This window comes from Acipenser ruthenus, chromosome 46, assembly GCF_902713425.1.
Source record: "Acipenser ruthenus chromosome 46, fAciRut3.2 maternal haplotype, whole genome shotgun sequence".
NCBI classification, from domain to species: Eukaryota; Metazoa; Chordata; class Actinopteri; order Acipenseriformes; family Acipenseridae; genus Acipenser; species Acipenser ruthenus.
In genome coordinates this window covers 1,245,966-1,259,936 of record NC_081234.1, presented here as the reverse complement: position 1 = coordinate 1,259,936, position 13,971 = coordinate 1,245,966, and the positions used below count along the sequence as shown (strand labels likewise).

Sequence of the window (13,971 nt, the reverse complement as noted above, 5' to 3'; positions counted from 1 at the left end):
ATTCAAAGTGAATTGGCTGCAAGTGAGACTGGGGTTTCCTTTTCAACCATAGGTCGAGTATTGCATGGTGAAGGTCTCAATGGCCACAGGCCAAGGAAAAAGCCACTCTTGGGAAAATGTCACAAGGATAATCGCTTAGAAGTTTGCAAAACAGCATTTGAATGATGGATATGAGTTCTGGTTAAACGTTGTAACGTATGGAGAAAGCCTGGTGAGGCATACAAAGAAAAGAACACCATACCTATTGTCAAGCATGGAGGTGGTACTATCCTTCTATGGGGCTGTTTTTCCTCTAATGGCACAGGAAAGTTAGTTCCAATACATGGTCAAATGGATTCCATAGCATACCAAGCGATACTGACCAATCATCCGAAACCCTCTGTTACAAAACTTGGTTTAAAGTGCAACTGGACGTTCCAACAAAACAACGACCCAAAGGACACGTCAAAATCTACTTCAGAATGGTTAAAGAAGAATAAAATCAAGGTTCTGGAATGGCCTCGTCAGAGTCCCGATCTAAATCCGATTGAGAATCTTTGGTACGAGTTGAAGAAGGCTGTGCACGAGAGAAGTCCTCGGAATTTGAATGAACTGGACCAATTTTGCGTTGCGTTGCGTTGACAAATATCTTAATCGTTTAAAAGAGGTTCTTATTGCTAAAGGTGCCTCAACTAGTTATTAACTTCATTTTCCTTGTCAGGGTATGAATACTTTTGAATTAGCATGTTTGGAGTTTTGCAAAAAAATTGCTGAAATAAATACTTGTAGACATCTATTTCTTGTAACTTTTTTTCCTCATCTACAAAAGCAAGACTTTTCCTATAATTATTTGTTTTCAAGAAATGTGTAGAAATTACAAATTTCCACTGGGGTATGTAAACTTTTGACTACAACTGTATATTAAATATTTCCTTTTTAGGGGTTAGTAAATATAAATTGAATATTATTATTAGAGTTTGGGTTGCTCTTTTTCCCTGACATTTTCTTCCCCTTTAAGATTTCGAGTGATCCCTGCTAGTCATTTAGTAGTAAAATTGGTTTAATGTAGGTGTTTGTATGCAGAACGAAGAAACTGCATGCAAACGAGGGTGCAACGTTTTAATAAGCAATTCATCTGTCATTTAAAAAAGAATAAATGCAGTCCACACTTTATTACAATCACATATTACTAGTTAGGTTTGCCTATACAAAATGTAGATAAACTGGCCAAAGCCAAATGAACACACCGCAGTCTCTCATATATAGACAGCGTCGTCGAAAGGGTCAAAATGAGCAACTGATTATTATTATTTGTTTATTTAGCAGACGTCTTTATCCAAGGCGACTTACAGAGACTAGGGTGTGTGAACTATGCATCAGCTGCAGAGTCACTTACAACTACGTCTCACCCGAAAGACGGAGCACAAGGAGGTTAAGTGACTTGCTCAGGGCCACACAATGAGTCAGTGGCTGAGGTGGGATTTGAACAAGGGACCTCCTGGTTACAAGCCCTTTTCTTTAACCACTGGACCACACAGACTCCTGATTGTATCTTCTGATAAGAGCTTAAATAAGGTTTAAACAAATTAAGTTGTTTAATAATGATCTACATTAAAGCCAGGATGTAACAGGCATGTGTTAGTACAGTGGGCTCTATATACTCAAAGCTGTCGGTGCCGAAATGTCTTAATAAGGGACATTTAACACACGTATAATGAAAGTTGCGATACACAAAACGTTTCTTACACACCGACTATACAACAAAAGAGTTTAGTATGAAACACCACAGATTCTGAAAACAGAGGATTTGACGCAATTCGTGGCTTGTTATCCCCTCGTTCACGGCTCATTAGGGAGTCTGAAGTGATACTCAAATGATGTAGTAATGTTTAAGGAAGCCTTTTCCCATGATAGTTTTCTGACAGGTCAGGTCTGCCCTGACGGGTCTGCGTTCTCCATAGGAGCTGCACATTGTCATTGTAAACACGGATTTGTGCGCTGCTGCTCTTGTAGCATGTATGGGTAATGCTGCCTCTGTTGCTGGCATTGTCGCTATTGCTGTAATAAATGAGGAGCATCGAGTTCAGTCTTTGCACCAGGAGCCCGCAGCACTGCATAAAAAGTGTCAAACCTGGACACATTGTTAAATAATCGAGAAGACTAATTAAACCATTTAAACATAGTGTTTTTAAAGGTTATTTAAATAGACATCCTCACACTCTTAGTATGATCTTTTTTTTACTTTTGCACATTTTTCAATTGTTCAGTTTTTTTTTTTTTTTTGGTTTGGTCCCTTTTGTATATACGGCTATAATTTCTTTATTTATTATCCAATTTGTTCAATTTTTTCCCATGTTCCCTACATGTTGACGTTTCATTGCACACTGTCAGATTTGAGCTGACCATGCTGAAAGAAATTGTATAAACAATAAATAATGTTGTTGTTTTTCTTTATAAAAAGCGTCTCATTTTCTCTGTACTAAACAGGGTGAGTCTCAGACTATTTCACTCTTTTTTTTATGGAAGCCTAGTGTGTGCACATTCATTTCATGTACAACATGTACCTGTAGCCTTTACAGTTAAACAGTTATAGGCACAACGGTAAAGAAAATAATAGCTTGGACTCTAACTAAACATGATGATAATGGCTTTTACTGGCCAGCAACTTTAACTATCCCCAAATATTCCTATTTCCTACTACAATACATATACTAGTAGATGCTGACAAGATAGAGTGAAGTACACAGACACGGGGGGGGGCAGGGGGCGGGAAGAGGGAAGAGGGGCAGTACATCAGCTAGGCAGCGCAGTACAGTACAGTGTATGGATAACATGTGCAGTGGACCCTGTCTCTAATGGAATAAGAGAGACTACTCCTGACCAAGAGGTGCTGCTGTCCCCCAAAAGTGCCAAACTTACAGCACAGGAGACAGTCTCGCCTGGACATGCAAGGGGAAAACAAGAACAAAAAAGTCAAATAGCTTTATTTTAGAATTCCTGAGTGAGAATGCTGTCGACACGTCTCCATATTATACACCTGTACGTATTGCACACCTGGAATCGCTCTCTGCCATATTTTTAAGGGATCCCAGGTCCTGTGACCCTGAGATGATAACATGACGTGATACAGTTTCAGTTAACAATAAACGTCACAAAGGCTCCCATTCACAGCACAGCACCGCCTGCTTCTCAGCGATTGATCCCATTGATTGAAGTCTGATCAGACTTTTTATTATTCGTGGGGGGGGGGCTTGTTTTACCCGGATGAACCGAGCACACGCTGGGGTATGAGCAGGGGTTAGTACGTGCTTCCAGATCCGGTAACTTTTTGTCTGACAGGCGAGAATCATACAGTTTGCAAATAACCTTTTTTTTTTTGGTTGTTGCAAAAAATTATTCCATATACATAACATGCACAATACAAAAAACAAATGCTTTCCTTGAATGACAGAAAGTGTACTGTAACGATGTATTTAATGCACCCCAAACGTTTTTAACAGCAACAGCGTGGTCGCTCCTGTTCACCAGATTAGTCTGCTCCCTGCTGGTATTGTTCAAACCTGAAGATTATGTTAAAACACGACGAGGCAAAGGTGGGCATGCAGCTGCTGACACCAGCAATAAGACACGAAACCCTGATCTACACACAGAGGAACCAGAGCATATATGGGAGGTGCTGTAAATCAAGGGCAGTACATTAGATCTGGAAACAAAAATAGCATCTGGTACCTCTATTAACCCCAAGTTAAGTGGACCCCTAAACTGCATAAGCACCCACTTGAGACTATTATACACCAGTGTCCACTTACAGGCATTGATAGACCCATCTGTAGCAGATTGACTCACAGACACAATAACAATACTGCCGCTGAACCAAATCGGTGTATTACACAGCCCTGTTTCACATATAATCCCAGCGCCTGTGTCTGGTATAGGCTGAAGAGAGGCATGGGAGAGGAGCTGCTTATGAATGTGCACTGCTGTGCACTGCAATGGGACGTGGCGACAGGAACACTGATAAAGGATCTCATTAAAGCCGTGGAATTGGATTTGTGAGAGATTTTCGTTCTCTAACTCTTTTCTAAGACAGTCCAGGCTCTAGTATGTCTTTCCTATTAGCGTGAGCTCACCGGGATGGGAATAAGACTTGCAGAATGCTAATGCAAGACAGGCTGAGTAATAAAAACTCCACACATCATCTCTAGAGGAATGAGAGTGGGGAGGTCAGGGCAGTACAATGTATCATTAACACTGTACTTCACCACCTGCTTTTTATTTATTCGTATTTCAGTTAAAAAAACACACAGGACAATGGGAGGTGGTTAAAATGTTAAACTTACTCTTTAAGACTTAAAGCTAAAGGGAAGGAAATAAGCGTCCTTCTGCATAGCGGTTTGATCCATTCCAGGTTTTATTATGAGCTTGATTAGTAATAGTGTGTATAGGTAACAAGCTCGGGTGTGTCTTATTAAATTCATAGTAAAGCCAGGAATGGATCAAACTGCTATGCAATGGGAGTCTCATGTAATGTGAGTGGGCTTGTATGTGTAATATAGGTGTGTGGGCTTGCACGCAGGACTGTTTAAAAGCAAAATCTATTATAAGTCTAATTTTAAAGGTTTAATTTGGCCTTTAGTCAACGTGTTGTGTTAATGTGTACAGCTATGGCCAAAAGTTTAGCATCACCCTATAGAATTAACTCATTGTGCTTCATGAAGTCGAATGAAACCAGCTGAATAATGTTAACATATTGAATTGCACGGCGCTTTGTAGTTTTCAATATACGGACAAAAATTTAAAAATGTGACATTTCGAAATCTAACATGAAATACTGCACTACTATTACAGCTTCTGGTAGGCTTTTGTGATATCATTTTAATAATTATGTCTCAAACTTTTGGCCATAGCTGTAGTAAAGCATGTGTATAAATATTAGGGTGTGCTGATGCTTCAAGAAGTATTTAAAAATCTGCAGGTATTAAATAAACCCATCCATTACTACAATACGCCAGCACCCAGGACGAGAGAATGCGCTTCCAGTCGGCTTTTAAAACACTCAGAGCGGAAGTGAACTGCCATTGAGTGGTACTGCATTGTAAAGGTGAGGGAAGGACAGCTGTTCTTTAAAAGGTATTTCTTTATATAATACCTGCCGATCAATACTTTTTAAAGGTGATTCTGAGTGCCAAGCATCTCTGCCCCCACGCATTGCCTTTAACCATGGTAATGGAATGGAGCCACAACCTTGCAACGTCAGTGAAAATTGCATACGTCCACCTTTCCACCTCCCTCCCCCTTTCTCCCCACAGCGCCCCCTACCTGGCCCCTGGGAGGCGGTGCTGTCGATGATCCACTTGACCAGGCAGCATTTCATTAGCGCTTTCCTGGAGAGACGGGGCTTCTGCCATTTCACACCGTCCTTGTGCCCCCCTGGGCTCGGCTCCACCCCATTGGCGTCTCCTAGGAGACTGCCATCCACTTCCTTCCCGTTGTCCTGAGAGAGAGAGAGAGAGAGAGAGAGAGAGAGAGAGAGAGAGAGAGAGAGAGAGAGAGAGAGAGAGAGAGATGTAGTCTTTTTAGGGGAAAAGAAGAAGGTAGCAGAGATATCTGCACAATATATTGCAGCCAGACACCTCATTGTAAGTGCAGAATCAGAGATGGAAATTAGACTCCCATTGCATAGCGGTTTGATCTATTCCTAGTTTTGCTACCAGTTTAATAAGACACACCTGAGCTTGTTACCTATACACTGTGGCTAATCAAGCCCATAGTAAAACCTGGACTGGGTGCAACTGCTATACAATAGGAGTCGTATTCCGACCTCTGAGAGACCTTTAGATACTTCTGCCCTGCTTTTGATGTTATTTTTTAACACTTTAAAAAACAGGGATCCTATTTTAAAGCAAGCGCAAAAGCAAAATCTGTGGTAGTACAAAAAACATTTTCTCAACTTAAAAAAAAACGTTTCTGTACAGCAGTTGTGATTTAAAAAGGCATGTAAAGTATCTAAACCCATGCACTGCATACAGGACTTGCAATAATATGCTAATTAGCAATAGAGGGGGGTAGGGGGCGCTATTTGGTGTGGAGCACCATGTATGAGATGGGAAGCTTTATAGTGTTGCACCCCAGAGACCTTTAAAGAAGAACAAATGTATTAGGAATGGAAATGGTGTGGAATGGAATCTAATAAAGAAAATGGGTTTCATACCCTTACGAACGCGTCTTTATTTCCTGTTTTCTCAGAATGCAGAGACAGCGGTCATGCTCATTGTAAGTGTGAAATGAAATCAACATTGATTTTATTATTATTGTTATTGTTTTAAGATTTCAGAACTGCTAGCTAAACTGCACTTAACAGACAATCAATGTGCACTATGTGTGTGTGAGTGCTATGTGTGTGTCTCTGTGTGTGTCAGTGTGTGTGTGTGTGCTATGTGTATATCAGTGTGCGAGTGTGTCTCAGTGTGCGTACTACGCGTGTGTCTGTGTCTCAGTGTGTGTGTGTCAGTGTGTGTGTGCGTGCAATGTGTGTGTCAGTGTGTGTGTGTGCTATGTGTGTGTCAGCATGTGTGTGTCTCAGTGTGTGTGCTATGTGTGTGTGTGTGTGTATGTGCTATGTGTGTGTGTGTGTGTCTCAGTATGTGTCTCAGCTCCTGTCAGCTCTCGTAGTATAGGAAAGGCAAGTCCAATACATTTTTTTTCTGTTTATAAATGACTTTAAAATTGCATCATACGACACTCCACTCTGCGACACTCCACGTATCTATCTACAGCTATCTATGGCCAAAAGTTTTGCATCACCTAGAATTTTAGGATTGAGACATCTTTTATTTTTACTATATGAACAAAATTTAGATTTTTTTATTTATCATACAATCAAATAAACCCTAAAATGATGTCGCAGAAGTCTACTGGAAGGCATAACAGTATACAGTATTTCATGATAGATTTCAAAATGTCACGTTTCCATTTTTGTCAGTTTTTCGTTAAGTATATGGAAAACTACAAAGCGGTGTGTAATTCAATATGTTAACATAACATTAATCAGCAGGTTTCATTCGACTTTATGAAGCACAATGTGTTCATTCTAGAGGGTGAAGCAAAACATGTGGTCAGAGCGGTATGTCTGCTGTGTATATACATAGATATATAGATAGATAGATAGATACATACATACATACATACACCCATGTGCATTCATTTTCCAGCACGCTATTTTCTCAGCTATCACAGGGCTCTCAGTGCTGTCAGACACTTCAGTTCTAGGTGATTTCTCTTTGAACGGCCCCTCACTTGTTCTCTCTCTCTCCCCGATTGATCTCACTGAGTCAAGGGCTCTTCAATTCCCTCACAGAGCTCTCAGTGCCTCTCAGTCACTGCACTGGGAGCTTCACCTCAGGGGCTGGAGCCTCTTCTCTCTTCAGTGACCACAGGAGAGCGAGCGGCTTGTACCTGCAGCCACCTCGCCCTGACGTTCTCTCCCAGCCAATCCCCTTTGCCTTAACCCTCCCTGGTGTCACTGAAATCAACCCGTACGGGGGCAATTATCAGCAGCCTAATCCAATATCGGACAGAGAGCCATCGTCAATAAAATAATCCATACAATCGAGAGCACTTTAGTATTCAACAGCAAGAAGCTAATTGAAAAAGGTTTCAAACACAACTAGAAATGTGTATGGAATTCTATTGTGAATAGGGATATCAGTCAATATGCATTATTAAAAGAAGGGAGACAATGTAGACTCTTCACAATGGCTTTCAAATACAACTGAAATGTTGAGGATGACAAAATAAAAGCATTGAGATCCATAATCCAACGAGGGGCAAAGGACAGAACTGTTAGAAAAGTCAGATGATCTAGAAGTGTATATTATGTGGACTGAGTTTATTGTCTGATTCCAGAGCTGATTGAAATAGAAAAGATCTCGACCGATCTGTCTCTCTTTAGAAATACTGAAAGAAACGTAATAAACTTTGACATGAAAAACATTGAGAGAGACTTCTAGTCGAAATGTTAGTCATTTCATTTATCACATTTTTTTTTTAGTGTCTAATAGTTATAGACAATCTGATGTCTGTCTGTCTGTCTGTCTGTCTGTCTGTCTGTCTGTCTGTCTGTCCACATATGAAATGTATGCGTGTGTTTCTCTGCAGTTGAGAACCTGTCTACCACTAATTAAAATTCACGAAAACCTTCAAATTCAAGTGAAAATTGAAGAAACTAATGTTCTTGAAAATGTTGCTAAAAACTAAAAAAATCTGTAAGAAATCAAAAAAAGGGTAGATATACTTCCTTTTTAATAAAGCCCAGGGATGGCAATAAGACCCCCATTGCATAGCAGTTTGATCCATTCCTGGTTTTACAACGAGTTTACTAAGACACACCTAAGCTTGTTACCTGTACACTGTGGCTGATCAAGCGCCTAGTAAAACCTGGAATGGGTCAAACTGCTATGCAATAGGAGTCTTATTTCCCTGGACCTGCATCAAAGTGCAGAAAACAGAAAAATAATGTATTGCCTTTTTACATCCAAAAGGTTTTTATACAGCTAGAAATGTATATAGAAAAAACTAGAGCTCATATTTCAACATATTTGCATGTAGCAGATCCTGAGATCAGTTTCACATCTCTGTGTGTGAAAAGAAGAAATGATTTTTTTGTTTGTGGTTTGAGAGCACGATGGTGCAACATGTTTTGAACACGCAACACTGATCTGTGTGTCGTGCCTGCTTCAGTGTGGGGCTGCGTCTTGTTCTAGATATGTGTTTGTGTGCAGGGAGGGAGCGAGGCTGCAAATCACTTCAGGGGCAGCAGTGTGGAGTATTGGTTAGGGCTCTTGGACTCTTGACCGGAGGGTCGGGTTCAATCCCAGGTGGGGAACACTGCTGCTGTACCCTTGAGCAAGGTACTTTACCTAGATTGCTCCAGTAAAAACACAATTGTATAAATGGGTAATTGTATGTAAAAATAATGTGTAAAAAATAATGTAATTGTATGTAAAAATAATGTGATATCTTGTAACAATTGTAAGTCGCCCTGGATAAATAATAAATAAATAATAATAATAAATCAAGCCTTACATTCAACTTGACAAAGAAAACTAGAAAACACAAGTGCCATCTGTGAAGAATCCATTAAAAGAAGTTTGTATCTTTCACATTGTTTGGCCGCTGTATAATTTATTTCGATTCCGTTTTGACAGAAGGGATGGAAATAAGACTCCTGTTGCATAGCAGTTTCACCCGTCCCAGATTTTATTATGAGCTTGATTAGCCACGGTGTACAGGTAACAAGCTCAGGTGTGTCTTATTATAAAACCAGTAATGGATCAAACTGCTATGCAACAGCAACCACATACAAACATACATACATATACTCTCATGCATATATATATATATATATATATATATATATATATATATATATATATATATATATATATATATATATATAATATACACACACTAGACAGATTAATATAATTAAATATAATTCGATTCAAGAGTAACTGTCTTCAGATCAGTCCCTGTCTAGTTCATTAATAGCCCCTGTATCTGTTAGCTAGTCTCGGGTATGGTGGCAGTGTTCTAGGTTGGCATTTGAAGTCGATTGAAAGCATGTGAATGGACAGACAGCTGGGCTGAGACAGGCAATCCTTCTCACACAACTCCTTCCTTCTGCGAGGATCTGTTGCCGTGGCAACTTCACTGGGAAGGAGTTTGTAACTCTTCTATTTTAGAACCAGGGCTTTTTGTGCACCCCTGCCTGCTCTCTTCCTGAAGCGTACTGTGTATCAGGGGGTCTCTATGAAGCAGCCTACGTGTGACACATGTTTGGGGATGATTCATGAAATGTGAAGGTAGTTATTGTGTTTTGAAATCTTTGATAAACAACCACCCACACCGCCTTCATAAAAATGAGTCATACATACATACAGTACATATATGCATACACACATGAATAGACATTATATGTACATACATTCTAAGCAGGGCGAAACATGTCAACAGTTACTGTGCTTTGACTTTTAAAACACTGTGAATGTGGAAGCCTTTCGGCAACTTTCACGCGATTTGATTGGCTCTTGTAATGCTTATATTTGCATATCCCAATTGCCCATAGTTCTATAGTTACTGCTTTTTCCCACCTTAACTTGAAAGCTCTTTATTTACTCTACTGAGCTTTCCACTACTGAAAGTGCCCTAATGAAGCATGTGCTTTGATTTTAAAGATGCTGTGAATGTTGAAGCTTTTTTGTGATTTTTAGGATAAGAACATAAGAACATAAGAAAGTTTACAAACGAGAGGAGGCCATTCAGCCCATCTTGCTCGTTTGGTTGTTAGTAGCTTATTGATCCCAGAATCTCATCAAGCAGCTTCTTGAAGGATCCCAGGGTGTCAGCTTCAACAACATTACTGGGGAGTTGGTTCCAGACCCTTACAATTCTCTGTGTAAAAAAGTGCCTCCTATTTTCTGTTCTGAATGCCCCTTTATATAATCTCCATTTGTGACCCCTGATCCTTGTTTCTTTTTTCAGGTCAAAGAAGTCCCCTGAAAAAAGAAACACTATATATGTATACATACATATACACACATACACCGACTGACATAGATCAATAAAGGTAAGCCTTGTGTTTTCAAGACCAGTTCTCCACTGCAAGACAAATGCACTGATCATCAGTCCTGAATGTAGTCTCTGCATTATACAGTGTACTGGAAACCGTCAGCTATACTGGCACCACTGGTTTCTAACGGAGTGAGATTAGGGGTTCCCCCTGTCCTGGGTTATCCCAGGATCATCCTGTTTTACTGTGAGAAACTAAATAAATCCTGGGTTCAATTTGATGCACAGTGAGGCTTTTCACAGCACAAGGGACGCAACCTCAGGGATGTTAATAAGACTCCCATTACAGCAGATTCACCCATTCAGGTTTTAATACAGGCTTGATCAGCCACAGAATATGGAGGTAACAAGCTCAGGTGTGTCTTTTAAACTCCTAGTGAAACCAGGAATGGATCAAACCGACAGCAATATTAATTGTGACAGCAGTGTGGAGTAGTGGTTAGGGCTCTGGACTCTTGACCGGAGGGTCGTGGGTTCAATCCCAGGTTGGGGACACTGCTGCTGTACCCTTGAGCAAGGTACTTTACCTAGATTGCTCCAGTAAAAACCCAACTGTATAAATGGGTATCTGTATGTAAAAAAAAATAATGTGATATCTTGTAACAATCTTGTAAGTCGCCCTGGATAAGGGTGTCTGCTAAGAAATTAATAATAATAATAATAATAATTGTGGTTCATTACAGATTGGTTGACTTTCAAACTGTGAAAGCCTTAAACTCTTCGTGCCCCTGTAATTTTGCACTCTAACAAAGACGCTGTAAAGCTATCACTGCCATAATCAAAACGTAATCCCAGCCGCAGTCAACAATGCCGCGCTCAAGCAAACGCAAAAGCTGCTTTAAATAATTTAGCAAGGGCCAAACAGCAGCTAGACACGGAAGGGACGCCCAGTTTACATGCCAGAGCCAAGAGACCCCTGGGGTGGTGGAGCAGCGGGGCGGGCAGTGGAAACGGCAGGTTAAACAAAGCGGACCAGGAACAAAGCCTGCCTGCTGTAAAGAACCCGAGCAGGGAGCTGACAAAGCTGGGCAGGTCACAAGTTCATCAATGTTGGTATAATAAGCCTGGGCAGACACATTACTGGGTCATTTTCCTGCAGAGAGTGAGGGGCTTGAGTTAAAACCACATTCGTCTTTGTTTTAACAGTGTTTTGCACAGTTAATATTTTTGCTGTTTTTTTTTTCTTCCGTCTGTTAAGCTCGTAGTAAAACCTGGAATGGGTGAAACTCCTGTGCAATTATTTCCATCCTGGGACCTGCATCAAAGTGCAGAACACAGAGAGAGTAGGGATTTCCTTTTTACTTCCAAATGGTGTTTTTATACTGCTGGAAACGTATATAGAAAAAAAAAACAGAGCTCATATTTTCAACAGCGGATGATAAAGTGACAGCAACACAGTGAAAACAAAAAAGTCCCAACTCACAACAGCTTGGAAAGTGTAGCAAACATTATAAACACCGCGCTCTGTCATAATAAACACCGCGCTCTGTTATAATAAACACCCGTTGATATGACAGTACGTACCCGAGAAAAACAAGTTCGTTTCTCAAAAAAGTCATAAACTTAACTAACGGAGGGGACACGTCTAAATGTGATATGACTTGCAGTTACTATCGGTGATGAAATGCTACTTTTTTTAATTATAAAGAAGACACCCACAAAATAACGGCACTGTTGCTATTAATATAGTCGTTCAAGACTGTGACACCCACATACCAAATATAGCCTGAGTGTACACACCACCACAGCCATATATATATATATATATATATATATATATATATATGCTACATTATTCAGGCTACATGCATTTATTAATAATACGAAATAGCAAAATAAAAATGCATTAAAGAAACACATACATTAACAGCTATTAATAACGATGATGCTAGTATTGTTGATCATTAATTACCTGCATCGTTGAGTTGTTCTTGTGATTTATTCTTATCTCCAAATATAGATGTAGTGAACGATGAACGCGCAGAAAACAACGGCTTTTAATTAAAATAATAATAATAATAATCGGCAGCTGTGTTATGTCTCTGTGACTGTAAGTCTGTGTGTGAGAGGAGAGAGAGAGAGAGAGAGAGAGAGAGAGAGAGAGGGAGAGAGGGAGAGAGAGAGAGAGAGAGAGAGAGAGAGAGAGAGAGAGAGGGGGGGAGAGAGAGAGAGAGAGAGCAGCCGGTAATGGTTTCTTTACCGTTTCTGTTTTGACGGCTGAGTGCACGCGAGATAACGGTTTTATTTTTAAGTCTTTTTCTCTGGCTTTTAAAGTCAGAGACAGAGAGAGAGGGAGAGTGTATCCCGCCTCAATATTTAACTCTTGATTGACCCCAGCGTATCTTTTTATTTTGTCTGTTCGTAGGGCCTACTGCTCACTAATGCTGTCCTTAAACTATCAGAAACTGAAATATAATAATAATAATAATAATAATAATAATAATAATAATAATAATAATAATAATAATAATAATAATAATAATAATAAAGAAACGCTTAAACAAGCCCAATACCTTGTGAGAACTAGCAACTGCTGCTAATTGCAATAATTACGATTCGATTAGTTATGTTTGAGTACCGTACCCTAAAATTACTGACAAAATATTAGTAAGTAAACTTCAAAACGGAGTATAATAGCTTAATAATAGACACGTATTAAATGTGGGAGTTTTTGAAGTTAAGACCCCTTCGTGTTTGTTTTATGACATTTCTTTTTAATGATAATAATTATTTATAAAAGTTTAAATTCGTAATGGCATTGTGAATAGAGTTAGAATAGAGTTTAGCGCGTAACCAATGCAACGCTCCCTCCATTGACGCTACAGATCCAGTAAGTCTATTTATAAACCTCAACACAGGTCAATAATACATGACACAGCGGTTCGGTTTGTTTGAGTGCGCTTCTAGATCTACTCTCAATAGAAACGGTCAGTTCTTCAACATTATTCGACCGTCGACAAACGAATTTAAAATGACATTCATTAAAGAGGTAGCAGCGCACGCGCCTACCAGATAACGGGGCAAGGCAGTTAAAACCTTTCATGAGTTTGAGGGCATCGGGGTTATCATTGAAATAAAGCCTCGGTGAACCTGAAATACTGTCTACTGTGGAGAGCGGTTCTGTAAAGCGTGTCTTACACGGATCACAGACACAGGTGTCACAGGGGGCCTGGTCTTGATAGGCGTTATATGGTGCAGTGTTGCTGATGAAGTTCAGATGGACCAAGACCATGAAAGACCAATTGAAATGCGGAGAGAAAAGAGAGGCACCTGTTACTACCCTACTCCCTTATACACAGTAAACACATAGCAAAGTAATACAGCAACGTGGAAGCATGGTAAAGCATAGGCAAGCATTGTGAA

General features: G+C 39.9%; 1 protein-coding gene across 1 annotated transcript in view; it reads right to left on the bottom strand.

Moving 5' to 3' along the window:
- The window catches only part of LOC117397691 (calsenilin-like), an 83,319-nt gene extending 70,553 nt beyond the window's left edge, over positions 1-12,766 (bottom strand). The window contains exons 1-2 of the mRNA XM_059013535.1: positions 12,521-12,766; positions 5,299-5,473 (exon numbers count right to left, since the gene is read on the bottom strand). Of these exons, the coding sequence (XP_058869518.1) occupies positions 5,299-5,473; positions 12,521-12,526 (181 nt within the window). The 5' untranslated portion in view covers positions 12,527-12,766. The remainder of the gene's footprint in view (positions 1-5,298; positions 5,474-12,520) is intronic.
- Between the last annotated feature and the right edge of the window lie 1,205 nt (positions 12,767-13,971).